The following is a 12,148-nucleotide window of genomic DNA, read 5'->3' as shown; positions in this document are numbered from 1 at the left end:
TCTTCCATGGTTTATAACGAAGATATCTCTTTGTTTTTACTCCTTGCTTTGGGAAATCCAAGTAGCCCAGCTTAGCCCGAGCTCATCAAAACCTGGAAGCTAAGCAGGCTAGGCCACGGTTAGTACTTGGATGGGAGATCACCCAGGAAGACTGGTGTTATGGCACAGAGAAAAATAATGAGGAATTTCACATTACCCTTTTGAAGCCGTTTTGTCATTTCAGACTGCACTGCTTCTCCCCCGCCGTTTTCCACCCGCGTGGGCGATCTCCAGCTTTTTTTTTAACGTTCGCTTTAGAGCGCTATAGCGGTATAGTGCTATAACACAACACTCCAGGCATTCCAATGGGGTTGATATAATGCTGTTGCATTATAGCACTATAGCGCTATAAAGCGAATGTTAAAAAAATGCCGGAGATCACCCGCGTGGGCAAAAAACGGCGGGGAAAAGCGCATCAGAACTGGGTGCATTTGTGTGTGAAATTACAAATATATTCCAGTAGGGAACCGGTTCTAAAACGGTTCTGTCTGAAATGACAGACCAGAAACCGTTTGGGAACCGTTCCTCTTCCGGATTATATCGTCTGTCTGAAATTCCTCAATGGCAAATGCATTTGTGTGTGAAATTACAAATATATTCCAGTAGGGAACCGGTTCTAAAACGGTTCTGTCTGAAATGACAGACCAGAAACCGTTTGGGAACCGTTCCTCTTCCGGATTATATCGTCTGTCTGAAATTCCTCAATGGCAAACTACCTCTGTTTGTCTCTTGCATGGAATGCCCTATGAATGGGGGCACCCTGAGTCAATGGCACATTATTCTTCTTGGGAAAAAAGATATAACAAGTAAGGGGACCCGCGATACTTGCGGGGGGGAGAGAAAGAGCTCCATACAGAGCAGGAGGAGGAGGCAGCAGCAGGTAAGGCTCCCCTGGTCTCCTCCACCACCACCCCGCTCTGACGGTGAGGCCTGAGCGGCTGCCAGCCGCCAGGCCTCGCCGATTTCCTTTCCCCCCCTTCCCTCGGTCTCCTCCACCCCACCCCGGCTCAGATGGCGAGGCCCGAATATGATCTATTAATGTAGCCATGAATAGCAAGTGAGATTTACTATCAAGTGAGATTTTGAAGCCTTCCACCTCTTTGCATTTAGAGTGTATCTGTATCCATGGGAAATGCAACAGTGGCATAAAAGGGGATGGCTCTTGTGAATGTGACGTTGGCTGGAGAGGTGTGAAATGCGATACCGGTAAGTGTGGCTGTCCTCAACGCAGGTCTAAAGATACAATTCCAATTTTGTGATTGAATTATTTCATTCTTTTTTTAAAAAGAACTGTCTAGGAAAGAGTTGTAGGCTTGATTTTTGTACCGTGTGCAGGAAGATTTTCCAGATTAGGGAAGACCATCTATGAACATCTGAATCATGTGATTCTGCAGTATCCATATATCAGTTTTTAGGCAGATAGAGTTGAAGGGAAAGGGGGGAGTTCTCATTTTGTGATTGTACCATAAGAAAAGCTTTTTCTTCCTTTTTTGCATCCCCAGAAGCCAAAGATGACAACTGCAACAAAACTTGCCACACCAGTGCAAAGTATGTATGACATCAGACCAGTTAATAGAAGTTAACTTTGCCTCACTGACTACAGCACTATTTTTGAAGCAGAGGGCATCCCAAAAAAGAAGCACCAGCTCTCATGGGAATTTTGCATTACTCACTGGCTAGAACTATACCACCCACCCTGATCCCACAGTTAGTCCATATGGATTAGTAACAGATCAAAGTTTGAGTCCAGTGGCACCTTTAAGACCAACTAAGGTGGTTTATTCACCAACTCAGCTACCCCACCTCGATTAGTAACAGTTGGCTTGGGGATCTATATAGTTTCTCTGAACCTTATGGGCACCAGGTGCTCTAGCATACCTAACAGTCTTTTTTCCTTTTTAAGTTTTATTTGACACACAGAAAATATACCCAACAGAAAATTCAGTGAGATATGGTATTATAGCTGACAGTTTCAGTGAGACAAGCAGAATATGAATAATTAACTTAATCACTACCTTCAAGCATTTCATGTACGCCATTTGTCTCCAAACATCAATATTTATTTAAGGGCTTTCTTTTTAAATACACCGTGTATTTGATCATGCAAAACCACCATTTTTCACCTGGGAGAAAAATTTTCTTCCAAGGTTTGACAAAGATTACATGAGCAGCTATCGTTTGTCTTTTTAAAAAACACCCTATCCTAGGGTTTACTATCCTAGCTTAAATATAAAGTTCCTTTTAGAGAGTCTTCTTTTTGGTATCTACGGTAGTAGTCATGGGTGATCTGTTCTTGTGAATCAAAAAATCAACAAAGCTGGGCGATGCAAGGAACCCCAGGTATGCAGAAAAATACCAAATGACTTTTTAACTGAACAGTTGAGGGTTAACTCCCCCCACCCCAAAAAAAGGTAGCAGCAATGTCTGCCCATGTGCACACATTGGCAAAAAATAATTGGGTGGCAAACTTTGATGTGTGAAAATATAGTCGTTATGGTTACCACATTAAGAAAATGAAGCAACACCCAGTGTCAGCTGGTTTCCAGTGCCTGCATGCTACTTCCCCTGTGCTGAAAGGGGTTTAGTAATAATTTGGCCAGGTACAAAGTGTTGGGGAAATTGGCAAAATAGTTAAATATTCAGAGCTTGCAATGGATCTTTGCTTCACTGGAGAGGAGGCATTTTCTTCTATGTAAAAATCTTTATGTCTAAGGGAAGGGTTCACAGGAAATCTACAAAACAATAAAGACACCTAAGACTACATCTTTACACTTTGACCACATGATCTACAACAGTGGAGATTCTTCCTTTCTTCTTGACCCCTAGAAGGAAATCACCAGAATGCATTAACCAATGATTGTTAGTAAATAACTTTCCCAGGCTTTCTTCCCATTGACTCTGTGCCAGGTTTCCTTCCAGGCAGAGGTCATTTTGGGGGGGATCGTGGGGGATCGCAGTTCCCCCGGGTGAGGTACGGTGGGCGGGGCACATGATGAAGCCCCACCCCCTGCTTCCGGCCGCCCCGCTTCCGGCCCTCATTCAGCAAGGAGGAGGCAGGAGAAGAGGGAGGGTAAGTTGCTTCCTCCCCGCCTCTCCCCACCCCTGCCTGCCTGGGGCCAGGGAGGGCCTTCGCGGAGCTTCCTTGCACTCCCGCCGGCCTTGCAGGTCCACCGCCGGGCCCCTCATGGGGCTCGGCAGTGAAGCTGCAAGGCCGGTGGTGGCGACCGGGACCGTTGGGGGCGGGGTGTATGGCCTTATGACACATTTCCGGTGATGTCAGGGGGTGTGGCCTTATGACACACTTCTGGTGATGTCAGGGTGTGTGGCATATGCTAATGAGTTATGCTAATGAGTTCCCCTAACTCTTTTTCTACGAAATGACCCCTGCTTCCAGGTCAATCTAAACAATAGCACACAAGGTAAACACACATTAACCCTATAATGACTGCAGGTAGGGAGAGGATGGGGACTGGGAAGGAGAAAAAAAATAGCCAGTGGAGAAAAGCAGGGGATGGGGAAGCACACACAATGGGGGGGCTGAAGAGCAAAAAATGAACAGGAGAGAATGGGATTCCCCTTCCCTGTTTATCCTTGCAGGACTCCCTCTTCTGTAACATCAAGTGTCATTCATAACATGTCTAATGAGGTATCAGGGACTCATATAGTCCAGTTCCATGAGTTTCTGGTAGATGCAGTTGGACCTGACCCTAGAAAGTCCACTTCTATCAGGGGACATGATGGAGCTTCTTCTAGGACCTTTTCCAGGGCTGTTTCTGCCTCCCAGTCCAGTCCCCCTCCCCGGCTTTACTTTACAGAAATAAAGGCTTGGCAATATTGCTGCGGTTGCCTCACAACCCCCACTAGCCACTGATAGGACTTGTTTCTATTATTTTCGGTAGTTTTATTTCCCCAATTTATTTTTTAAGATATCAGATTTTTCTGCAACTCTGTGACTTCCTTCCAGTTTGTAGAGAAATCCCCTTGGTTTGTCCCAAGTTCCATTTTTGGCTCTATCGATCATATCCTCTATGGTGTGGATATAGATATATTGACAAGTGGGGGGGGGGCTCATGGGACTTGCGGGGGAGAATTCCATCTCCCCTCCCATCGCCAAGACAAATATGCCTTTCCGTATGTGGGGGGGGAGGGCATATCTACCAGATATTAAATCCAAGAAGGAAAAAAATCACAAAGGTCAATGCAGTTTCACAGTCACTTCATAGTATCTGGTGCACATACATATCTTGGTGGCCCCCAATTGTTTGCCTTTTAAAAAGTAGCAAGTCATACCACTAGAATCTTCGTTATTTCCTTCAGAAGTAATCTTTATTTGTTTAAAAATGAAGTGCTGATTCTTACTTTTAAGGCCCTAATTAGCTTGGTGTTGAGGTATTTGAAAGATTGTCAGCAGGTCTGGAGAAAAATGCCTTGTCCTGTTAATAGAAGCTTAATGGGCTGAAATTCATTTGTACCTTGCCTTTCTCCCCAATGGTGAACCAAAGCAGCTTACATCATTCTCCCCTCTTCCATTTTATCCTCATGACAACTCTTTGAGGAAGGCTGAGCTGAAAGAGCTTGCTTCACCCAGCAAGCTTCCATGGCAGGCATGGGCATTCAAACCCAGGTCTCCCAGATACTAGTGTGATAGCCTTAACCACAACACCACACTGTCTCTCTAGGTTGCCTTATTTACCTCCATGCCATGAAAGACTTCAAATGCCCATTTCCACACAACTCTACTTAACAGACAGGAGAGTCTTCTCCGGGGCTATTTCCCATACTGTAAGCCTGGCTCTCTGTGCCACAGCCTGCCAATATGAAGCAGATGGCAAGCAGAGAGAGAGAGAGAGAGAGAGAGAGAGAGAGAGAGAGAGAGAGCTAGCTTTTATCAGTGGTGGCCCCTTGCTTCGAAATGCTCGCCTGCTTGGGATTTGCCTGAGACCTACCATACCCTCTTTTTGGTACCAGGCCAAAACATTTCCTTTTACCCACGTTTTTAACTGGAGGCGTTACATATTTTTAGTCTTTTATGGTCAGTTCCTAGCCTGCCAACTGTCTTATGAATATCATTTTTAGGTTATTGTATTATGATTCTTTTAATGGCTTGCTTTTATTGTGCATGAATATTTGTGCTGTTAATGGTTTATTGTATTGTTTTGCTTTATGAGCCACCTTGAGTGGGTCTCTAGAAAGGTGGTATATACATTTTAAAGTAAATAAATATATATTTTATCTTACCTTTATCACATAGCAAACTAAAATGTTTATCAATCAAGGCAGAATATTTGATCATACATTTTGGGCCCTTAGAATGACCATTTAAGAAAAGCTGGCATTTTAAAAATTAGTATTATCAATTTCATATCTGTTTTGCATGTTCATTAACTCTTCAGAATGACGAGGCATGAAAGACTGCTGGTAATGCTGCAGATTAAGTCTTCCTTTCTGAGTATCAGTGACCCTTTTTTCCCATTTTAGCTGCCTTCTTAATCCTAAAGGGACATCATACTGCAAATGTGCAGCTGGGTTTAAAGGGAACGGGACACATTGTACAGGCAAGTGGATTTACTTCTGTTCAAAAGACTGTTCACTGTCACTAATATTTTTCAGTTTGGGGAGGGAGGCACGACGTTTTCATGTGTTAATTTGAGAAAAGGAATAATTCCAAATGCATTTACAATGAACAGTTTGTTTTTTAAAATGCAAATTTACAGGAAAAGGAAGCAAAGACCTTTTGAGATCTAGCATATTGTGCACAGTTGGGTTTGTGCATGGGCCAGATTTGGATTCTGCCCGTAATCTGTCTTTCAGAAAGTTTAAGAGGCATTGCCTGCACTTAGATGTTTGCAAATGTGTGCATACAAATCCATACTGGGGAGTGGGGTGGGGTGGTTCAGTGGCAGAGCGTCTGCTTGGCATGCTGAAGGTCCCAGGCAGGGCCGGCTCACCCACTAGGCGAACTAGGCATTCGCCTAGAGCGCTGGGCCCTGGATGGGGTGCCGAACTGTGCCTCCCCCCACCAAAAGCCTGTGTGCTATTGCTGCTCCCAGCCACGTGGCATGGGGCGCGCGAAAGGGGAGTGCAAGGCCGCCTCGCCTTCCCCCTCCACCCGGGGTCGGCTTTTGTAAATCCAAATGTGGGGTGTTTTTGTTTGGGTGCCTGGAAACCTCGCCGCCGCCTCCTCGCTCGCCTAAAGGGGGAGAGAAGTAGGACTTCCTTCTCTTCAGGCTCCGCCTTGAGGTTGGCAACCCCATAATTGGGTGCGCGGGGGGCACCAGAAGGTAGCCCCGCCTAGGGTGCAAAAAAACCTCGGGCTGGCCCTGGTCCCAGGTCAATCCCAGGTATCTCCAGCTAAAAGAGTCAGGCAGTAGGTGATGTGAAAGACCTCTGCCTGAGGCCCTGTAGAGCTGCTGCCAGTCTGAATAGACAGTACTGACCCTGATGGACCAATGGCCTGATTTAGTAAAATGCAGCTTCATATGTATATGTTTGGAAACATGTTTGCCAGAGTGCTTGAGCTGCATTTTTCTGTCAGATGTATTTGGTATTTGGCCCTCTGAAGACTGCAGCCATGACTATAGCTAGCAATAAATTAGCCTTCCTCTGGGGGCTAAGAAAAGCCATACACCCACAGACAATGTAGGGAATTCTTCCTACTTGGGGAAACTGCTTGGGTATGCAGCAAAAAAAAACCACCACGTATCCATGTAAATTAACCCATGGGGAAAGGGTGGGGAAATCCTGATGAGGAATGAAATTGCTGCAGATGAGATAGAGCCAAGTATTAGTTAAAGGAGAAAAGGGAGGGTAGGAGAATTTATCCTGTCAAGCCCATGAAAGACCAGAAGCCTGGTAGAGGAAGATTTGGGGGAGGTGAGATTGGATTAGCCCCCCCTCTTCCAGACCTGCATAGCCCAGACTAGCCTGATCCCATCACATCTCAGAAGCTAAGCAGGGTCGGCCCTGACTAGTATTTGGATGGGTGACCTCCAAGGAATACCAGGACTGTGATGCAGGGGCAGACAATGGCAAACCACCTCTGAAACCTCTTTTGCCTTAAAAACAAGTCTAGCTCACCCCCTGGCGGTATATAACGCTAACAAAGCTAGAACTTCAAGTTGCCAGACAATTTTGGGATCTCCTGGCTATACTACACACACTGCCATATGCTCATTATTAATTATTATTAGTCCCCCTCTCACTTGATTCCTCAAAGAACACCAGCTTGTAGTTTTACATTGTGTGTCCTTTTACAGCCATTGATGGATGTGAAATCAGCAATGGAGGTTGTTCCCCTGAAGCAGAATGTAGACGGACCACTCCAGGAAATCGAGTGTGTGCTTGCAAAACAGGTTACACTGGAGATGGAATAGTCTGTCTTGGTAAGTATCCACTGTGTATGTACACATCTTTGATCAAACTAAGAGTGCTTATTAAAATACAGTCTATTCCATGGATGTATTGTGCACATTAATACAATATGGGGTAAACTCATTGAGGATTGCCTGGAGATGCAAAATTTCTGAACCAGCCTGGGAAGTTATCCATTGGGGATACTGGTGCATGTTGTTGATCTGGCCTTGGAGGTGATTCAGATATTTGGCCAGTTTGGTGTAGTGGTCAGGTGCACGGACTCTAATTTGGGAGAACCAGGTTTGATTCCCCACTCCTCCACATGTAGCTGCTGGCGTGACCTTGGGTCAGCCACAGTTCTCTCAGAGCTGTTCTCTCAAGGGCAGTTCTCAAAAGAGCTCTCTCAGCCCCACCTACCTCACAGGGTGTCTGTTGTGGGGAGAAGAAGGGAAAGGAGATTATAAGCCACTCTGAGACTCTTTCAGGTAGTGAAGGGCAGGATATAAATCCAATCTCTTCCTCCTCTTCCTCTTCTTTATAAGGTGAAAGTGACGCATACTGATAAAGTGTAATTTGTTTCAAAGTTCTCCCCCATCTGTGTCAAAATCTCTGCATATCAAGGAAAAGATCTGAGAAGATTGTTATAGTTCCTTGACATTATTCAAGGAAAGGAAAGGGTACAGTACTGCCAGCACTGGCTACTATATATAGTAGATATCAGGGGTTTTAAAGCCCAGCAGGAACTCATTAGCATAACAGGCCACACCCAACAGCAGAAACACATTAGCATATTAGGTCACACCCCTGACAGCACAGCTCATTAGCATATTAGGCCACACCACATGCCTTCCCTTGGAAGGATCTGTCCTGCGAGGAGCCCTTGGACAGATCCTTCCAGGAGGCCCCCTGGCCAACCCACCTTGGATTTGCTGGGGGGGGTCGCTCTCCAGGCCTTCCCTCTGTAGCCATGCACACAGAGATTTTGGCTGTAGTGGGCGTGGCCAACTCTGAAGCCAGCCAAAACTCCGTTCCTGTGTGTTCCTGCCCAAAAATAGCCCTGGTTATAGATATGTCTCTGTCTTGGTGATACCAAGGAAATGAGCTTAAAAGACATAGAGGGTGCATTCAGACGGGGCATTTTAGCCGGCATAAACTGCTCTGGTTGGAACCGGAGCAGTTTGATCTGGAAGAAACGCAATCACACTTACCTCCTGACTGCGCAGCACATCGCGATATGCCCGTCCACACTTCAGGCGCTCAGCAGAGCACATTGGCTGATTTGGGGTTTTTTTACACAGTTTGCGCATGCGCATAGGCAGGCTTCCTTATAATGAAGATCTTTGTGCAGGCGCAGAACAACCCAACCCCTAAAGCATGCCTTGAAGCGAAGACGTCCCTTTAAATTTTTACTCTGAAAATGGCCTCCGTGAGGTCCCGGACTCGTTTAAAGCCTTACGCTAGGCACCTTTAAAAAATATATATATTAACGATGGGGCGAAGCTTCGCCCAAGCGCACATCGCATACTAAAAAAAATGGCGGCCGAAAAGCGGAAGCCTCAGGCTTCCGAATGGAAGTGGCTCTACACCGACGGAGAGTGATCAGATGGGGATACTGCGGTTGGAACCAGTGCACTCAGGATACCACCACTTGGGGACCTAGTAGCAGAATACAACGGTTAAAGGCTGTTTGCAACGGCTAGGGATGGAAGGCAGATGTTCGCCGTGTGATCGCCCATAAGTACACCGATTCCAACCGGCATCTATACCGGCATAAATGCCCCGTCTGAACGCACCCAGAGGGTAATGATGAGAATGATTGGAATAAGTAGCTTGCATTTCTAGGATCCCTTAAATGCAGTCTCATGAGAAATGGAAGAGTACTCATCTTTTTCTGCTTTTCTTGTTTGATCTCATAAAGAAATTAACCCCTGCATAACAAATAATGGCGGATGCGACAAAAATGCTGAATGCACTCATATCGGACCCAATCAGGTAAGCAATTTCAACAATGCATCTTGTGTTACTAAGGCCCCGTCCATACGAGCCCATTTGGGCCGGGAGTGGGACGGAACCGGGGCGGAGCAAACAGGCGTGGTTGCATCCATTGGTGCGGCGCAGGCAGGGCTGTGGGATCGGCGGCGCGTCCTTGCGCCGCCGCATCCCGGCCCCCAGCCGTACTGCGCATGCCCGAGCATGCGCAGTTCGGCAGCCTCCCCCCTCCCCTCGGACTTTTCCTCCCCGGCATCTGAGCGTGCCGGGGAGTGCTGCGCCGCGGCTAGGGGATCCGTGGGATCCCACCGCGGCGTAGCAAGTTTGGAGCGGCTCGGAGAAGCCGCGTTTCAGCCGGCCCGTATGCCCGGGGCCCTTGTATGGCAGGCATTCACTGGTCCCAGGGAAATGGATTGTATGCATTAACACACTGTGGTGTAAACTGTGTTTGTTTTGTTTGTTGAAGACTCTTCTATTCTGTATACCAGTGTCTGGCCGTACAGGGAATGGAAAAGTAGGAGAGGCATGTGAGGCAACGCTCCTTGCTAAAGCTAAGCAGGTCTAGGTTGGATTAGTGACTGCACCGGAGACCTCCTGGTACCCATGCTTGTTTCCATGAACTGCATGGTTGAAGAAAGGCCAGATGTGAATGCAATAAATATTCAGTGATGATTCATAGGCTAAAGATAGCAATCAATCAAATGAAAACTGCTGTATATTGAATCAGAACATTGGTCTGTTCAGCCCAGAACTGTCACCTCTTCAAGGCTGATGTATGTAACAGTTCTGCTGAACTTCCTTTAACTGGAGATGCCAGGGACTGAGCCTTATGAATTCAAAGTATGAGCTCTTCTATTGAGCTATGAGCCCTTCCTGATTATTCTGTTTTAACTGCAATATTTTGGTGGTGTCTGGTGTGGTGTCGCATGATTACTAATTAGTAGCAATAATAAGCCACCAGTTCAAACCTTAGTTCTGCCATAAACTCTCTTGATAGGCTTAGGCTGTGCCTCAGGTTCCAGTCTGTAATATAGTGGTATAATAATGGCTTCATCTTGCCTCCCAAGAATTAGCGAAATATGTGAAACACTTTGAACACTTAGCACTTATATAGCACTTTTCCTTTGTTGGTTGTTGGTTGTTTAAGTATTGTGAGGAATCCTATGACATACTATGTTCTCTGAACAAAGGGAAGAAAAGAAATATAGTATTAAGGCTAAAATCTTTCTTAAAGCAAAGTGCTCATGTTTGAAAATGCTGACATATTTTGGTAGGCCAACTAAAAGTTGCATGAGTACCCAGGTATTTGCATTCCGGATGAGCTGTCCAAGATAAACTGGAATGATGAATGAATGCCTGTCTGGAAAGGTTATTAAATTTTCATTACAACATTTCGTTTTTATTAAGGGGGGGGGAAGCTATGAAATGCACTAGCAGGGAGAGGATACTGCTAGATTACATGCTTAAGGCAAGTTACAAAGAAGATATGAGCTCAGAATGGACTGAATTATTCTTTATGATGTTTTTCCACTCATATACGCATTGCCATTTAAAAAAAAAAGAGGTGATATTAACGTTTTTTCAGTCTTATTACATACCTTGATTTATTTCTGTTCCTGGCAGGCAGCATGCAACTGTTTAAAAGGATATTCTGGAAATGGCAATACATGCACCTATATCAGTTTATGTTCAATTGTGAGTACCTTTGTATTAGTCAAGATTTTGGTTGATGCAATGGTTTTGCTTTGCAGCTGTTACTTCTGAAGCAGAGATCCATAATCTATTTGGGACACATCCTAACAGGGACATATAAATATCTACATACTGACATAAAGAAACCAGCTGCTGAGCCAGTTGCAGTTGCTGTATACCAGTTGCAGGCAGATGTGCAGCCAAGGCTTAAAATGAGAACTTGGCTCCAAAGCATAATAAAGATGGAGTGCCACATGAATTTACTCTGGGGTCACATGAATCTTCTCTGTATCTTTTGAGGATAAAATGAAAGAGGGGAGAGTTAAATAGTCCACTATAACCTCCTGTATGGAAGGGCAGGGTAAAGATGTACTACATAAATGAATAAATGATGGGACTTACTCCCAAGTAATGGTGGAAATATATTGTGTCTTTTAAGTTCAGCTCCTCCTTCTCCTGTGCTAATCAGCACTGGGACGGGTGGTCACTGAATGTCCTCTTCCCCAATAGGGATGCCAGCCTCCAGGTGGGACCTGGGGATTTCCTAGAATTACAGCTCATCTCCAGACTGCAGTGATCAGTTCCCTTGGAGAAAATGGATGCCCTGAAGGGTGGACTCTGTGGCATTGTACCCACTGAGGTCCCTGTCCTCCCAAGGCTCCATCCCCAAATCTCCAGGTGGCAAGGGATAACCTGGCAACTTTACCCCCCAAATCAGCACAGCAGGCCTGTATTTCCATCACAAACATAGGCCTGGGTGCTGCAGGGTTGCAGCCATAGCTGACACTCTGGTAGGAGTATTCGGGGGCAGGGATGAGTTCCTTGACAGCACACCATAGTCTGACATCACTTCCTGCACAAAGTGGAAGTGACATTATTGCATTGGAACAACACTCTAATATTCATTCAGGTGAACCCTAGAGCATTGCCCCAGTATGATGGTTTTGTGGTGGAAATGATGTCACATACTGGTACGATGCTGAAGACCCTCCCACCCATTTTTCTGCCACCGGCCTGTCCATCAACAGCTGAGAACAGGGGGCTGAGACCAGAGTTCTCCTGCTGTACTGGAAGA

General features: G+C 45.7%; 1 protein-coding gene across 1 annotated transcript in view; it reads left to right on the top strand.

Moving 5' to 3' along the window:
* The window catches only part of STAB2 (stabilin 2), a 148,076-nt gene that overhangs the window by 86,078 nt on the left and 49,850 nt on the right, over window positions 1-12,148 (top strand). The window contains exons 37-42 of the mRNA XM_015422556.1: window positions 1,150-1,245; window positions 1,542-1,587; window positions 5,518-5,594; window positions 7,296-7,421; window positions 9,311-9,384; window positions 11,005-11,076. Of these exons, the coding sequence (XP_015278042.1) occupies window positions 1,150-1,245; window positions 1,542-1,587; window positions 5,518-5,594; window positions 7,296-7,421; window positions 9,311-9,384; window positions 11,005-11,076 (491 nt within the window). The remainder of the gene's footprint in view (window positions 1-1,149; window positions 1,246-1,541; window positions 1,588-5,517; window positions 5,595-7,295; window positions 7,422-9,310; window positions 9,385-11,004; window positions 11,077-12,148) is intronic.

This window comes from Gekko japonicus, unplaced genomic scaffold, assembly GCF_001447785.1.
Source record: "Gekko japonicus isolate JY-2015 unplaced genomic scaffold, Gekko_japonicus_V1.1 scaffold1164, whole genome shotgun sequence".
Classification (NCBI taxonomy): domain Eukaryota; kingdom Metazoa; phylum Chordata; class Lepidosauria; order Squamata; family Gekkonidae; genus Gekko; species Gekko japonicus.
The sequence above is the reverse complement of the archived record's forward strand: the minus strand, read 5'-3'. Positions and strand labels throughout refer to the sequence as shown.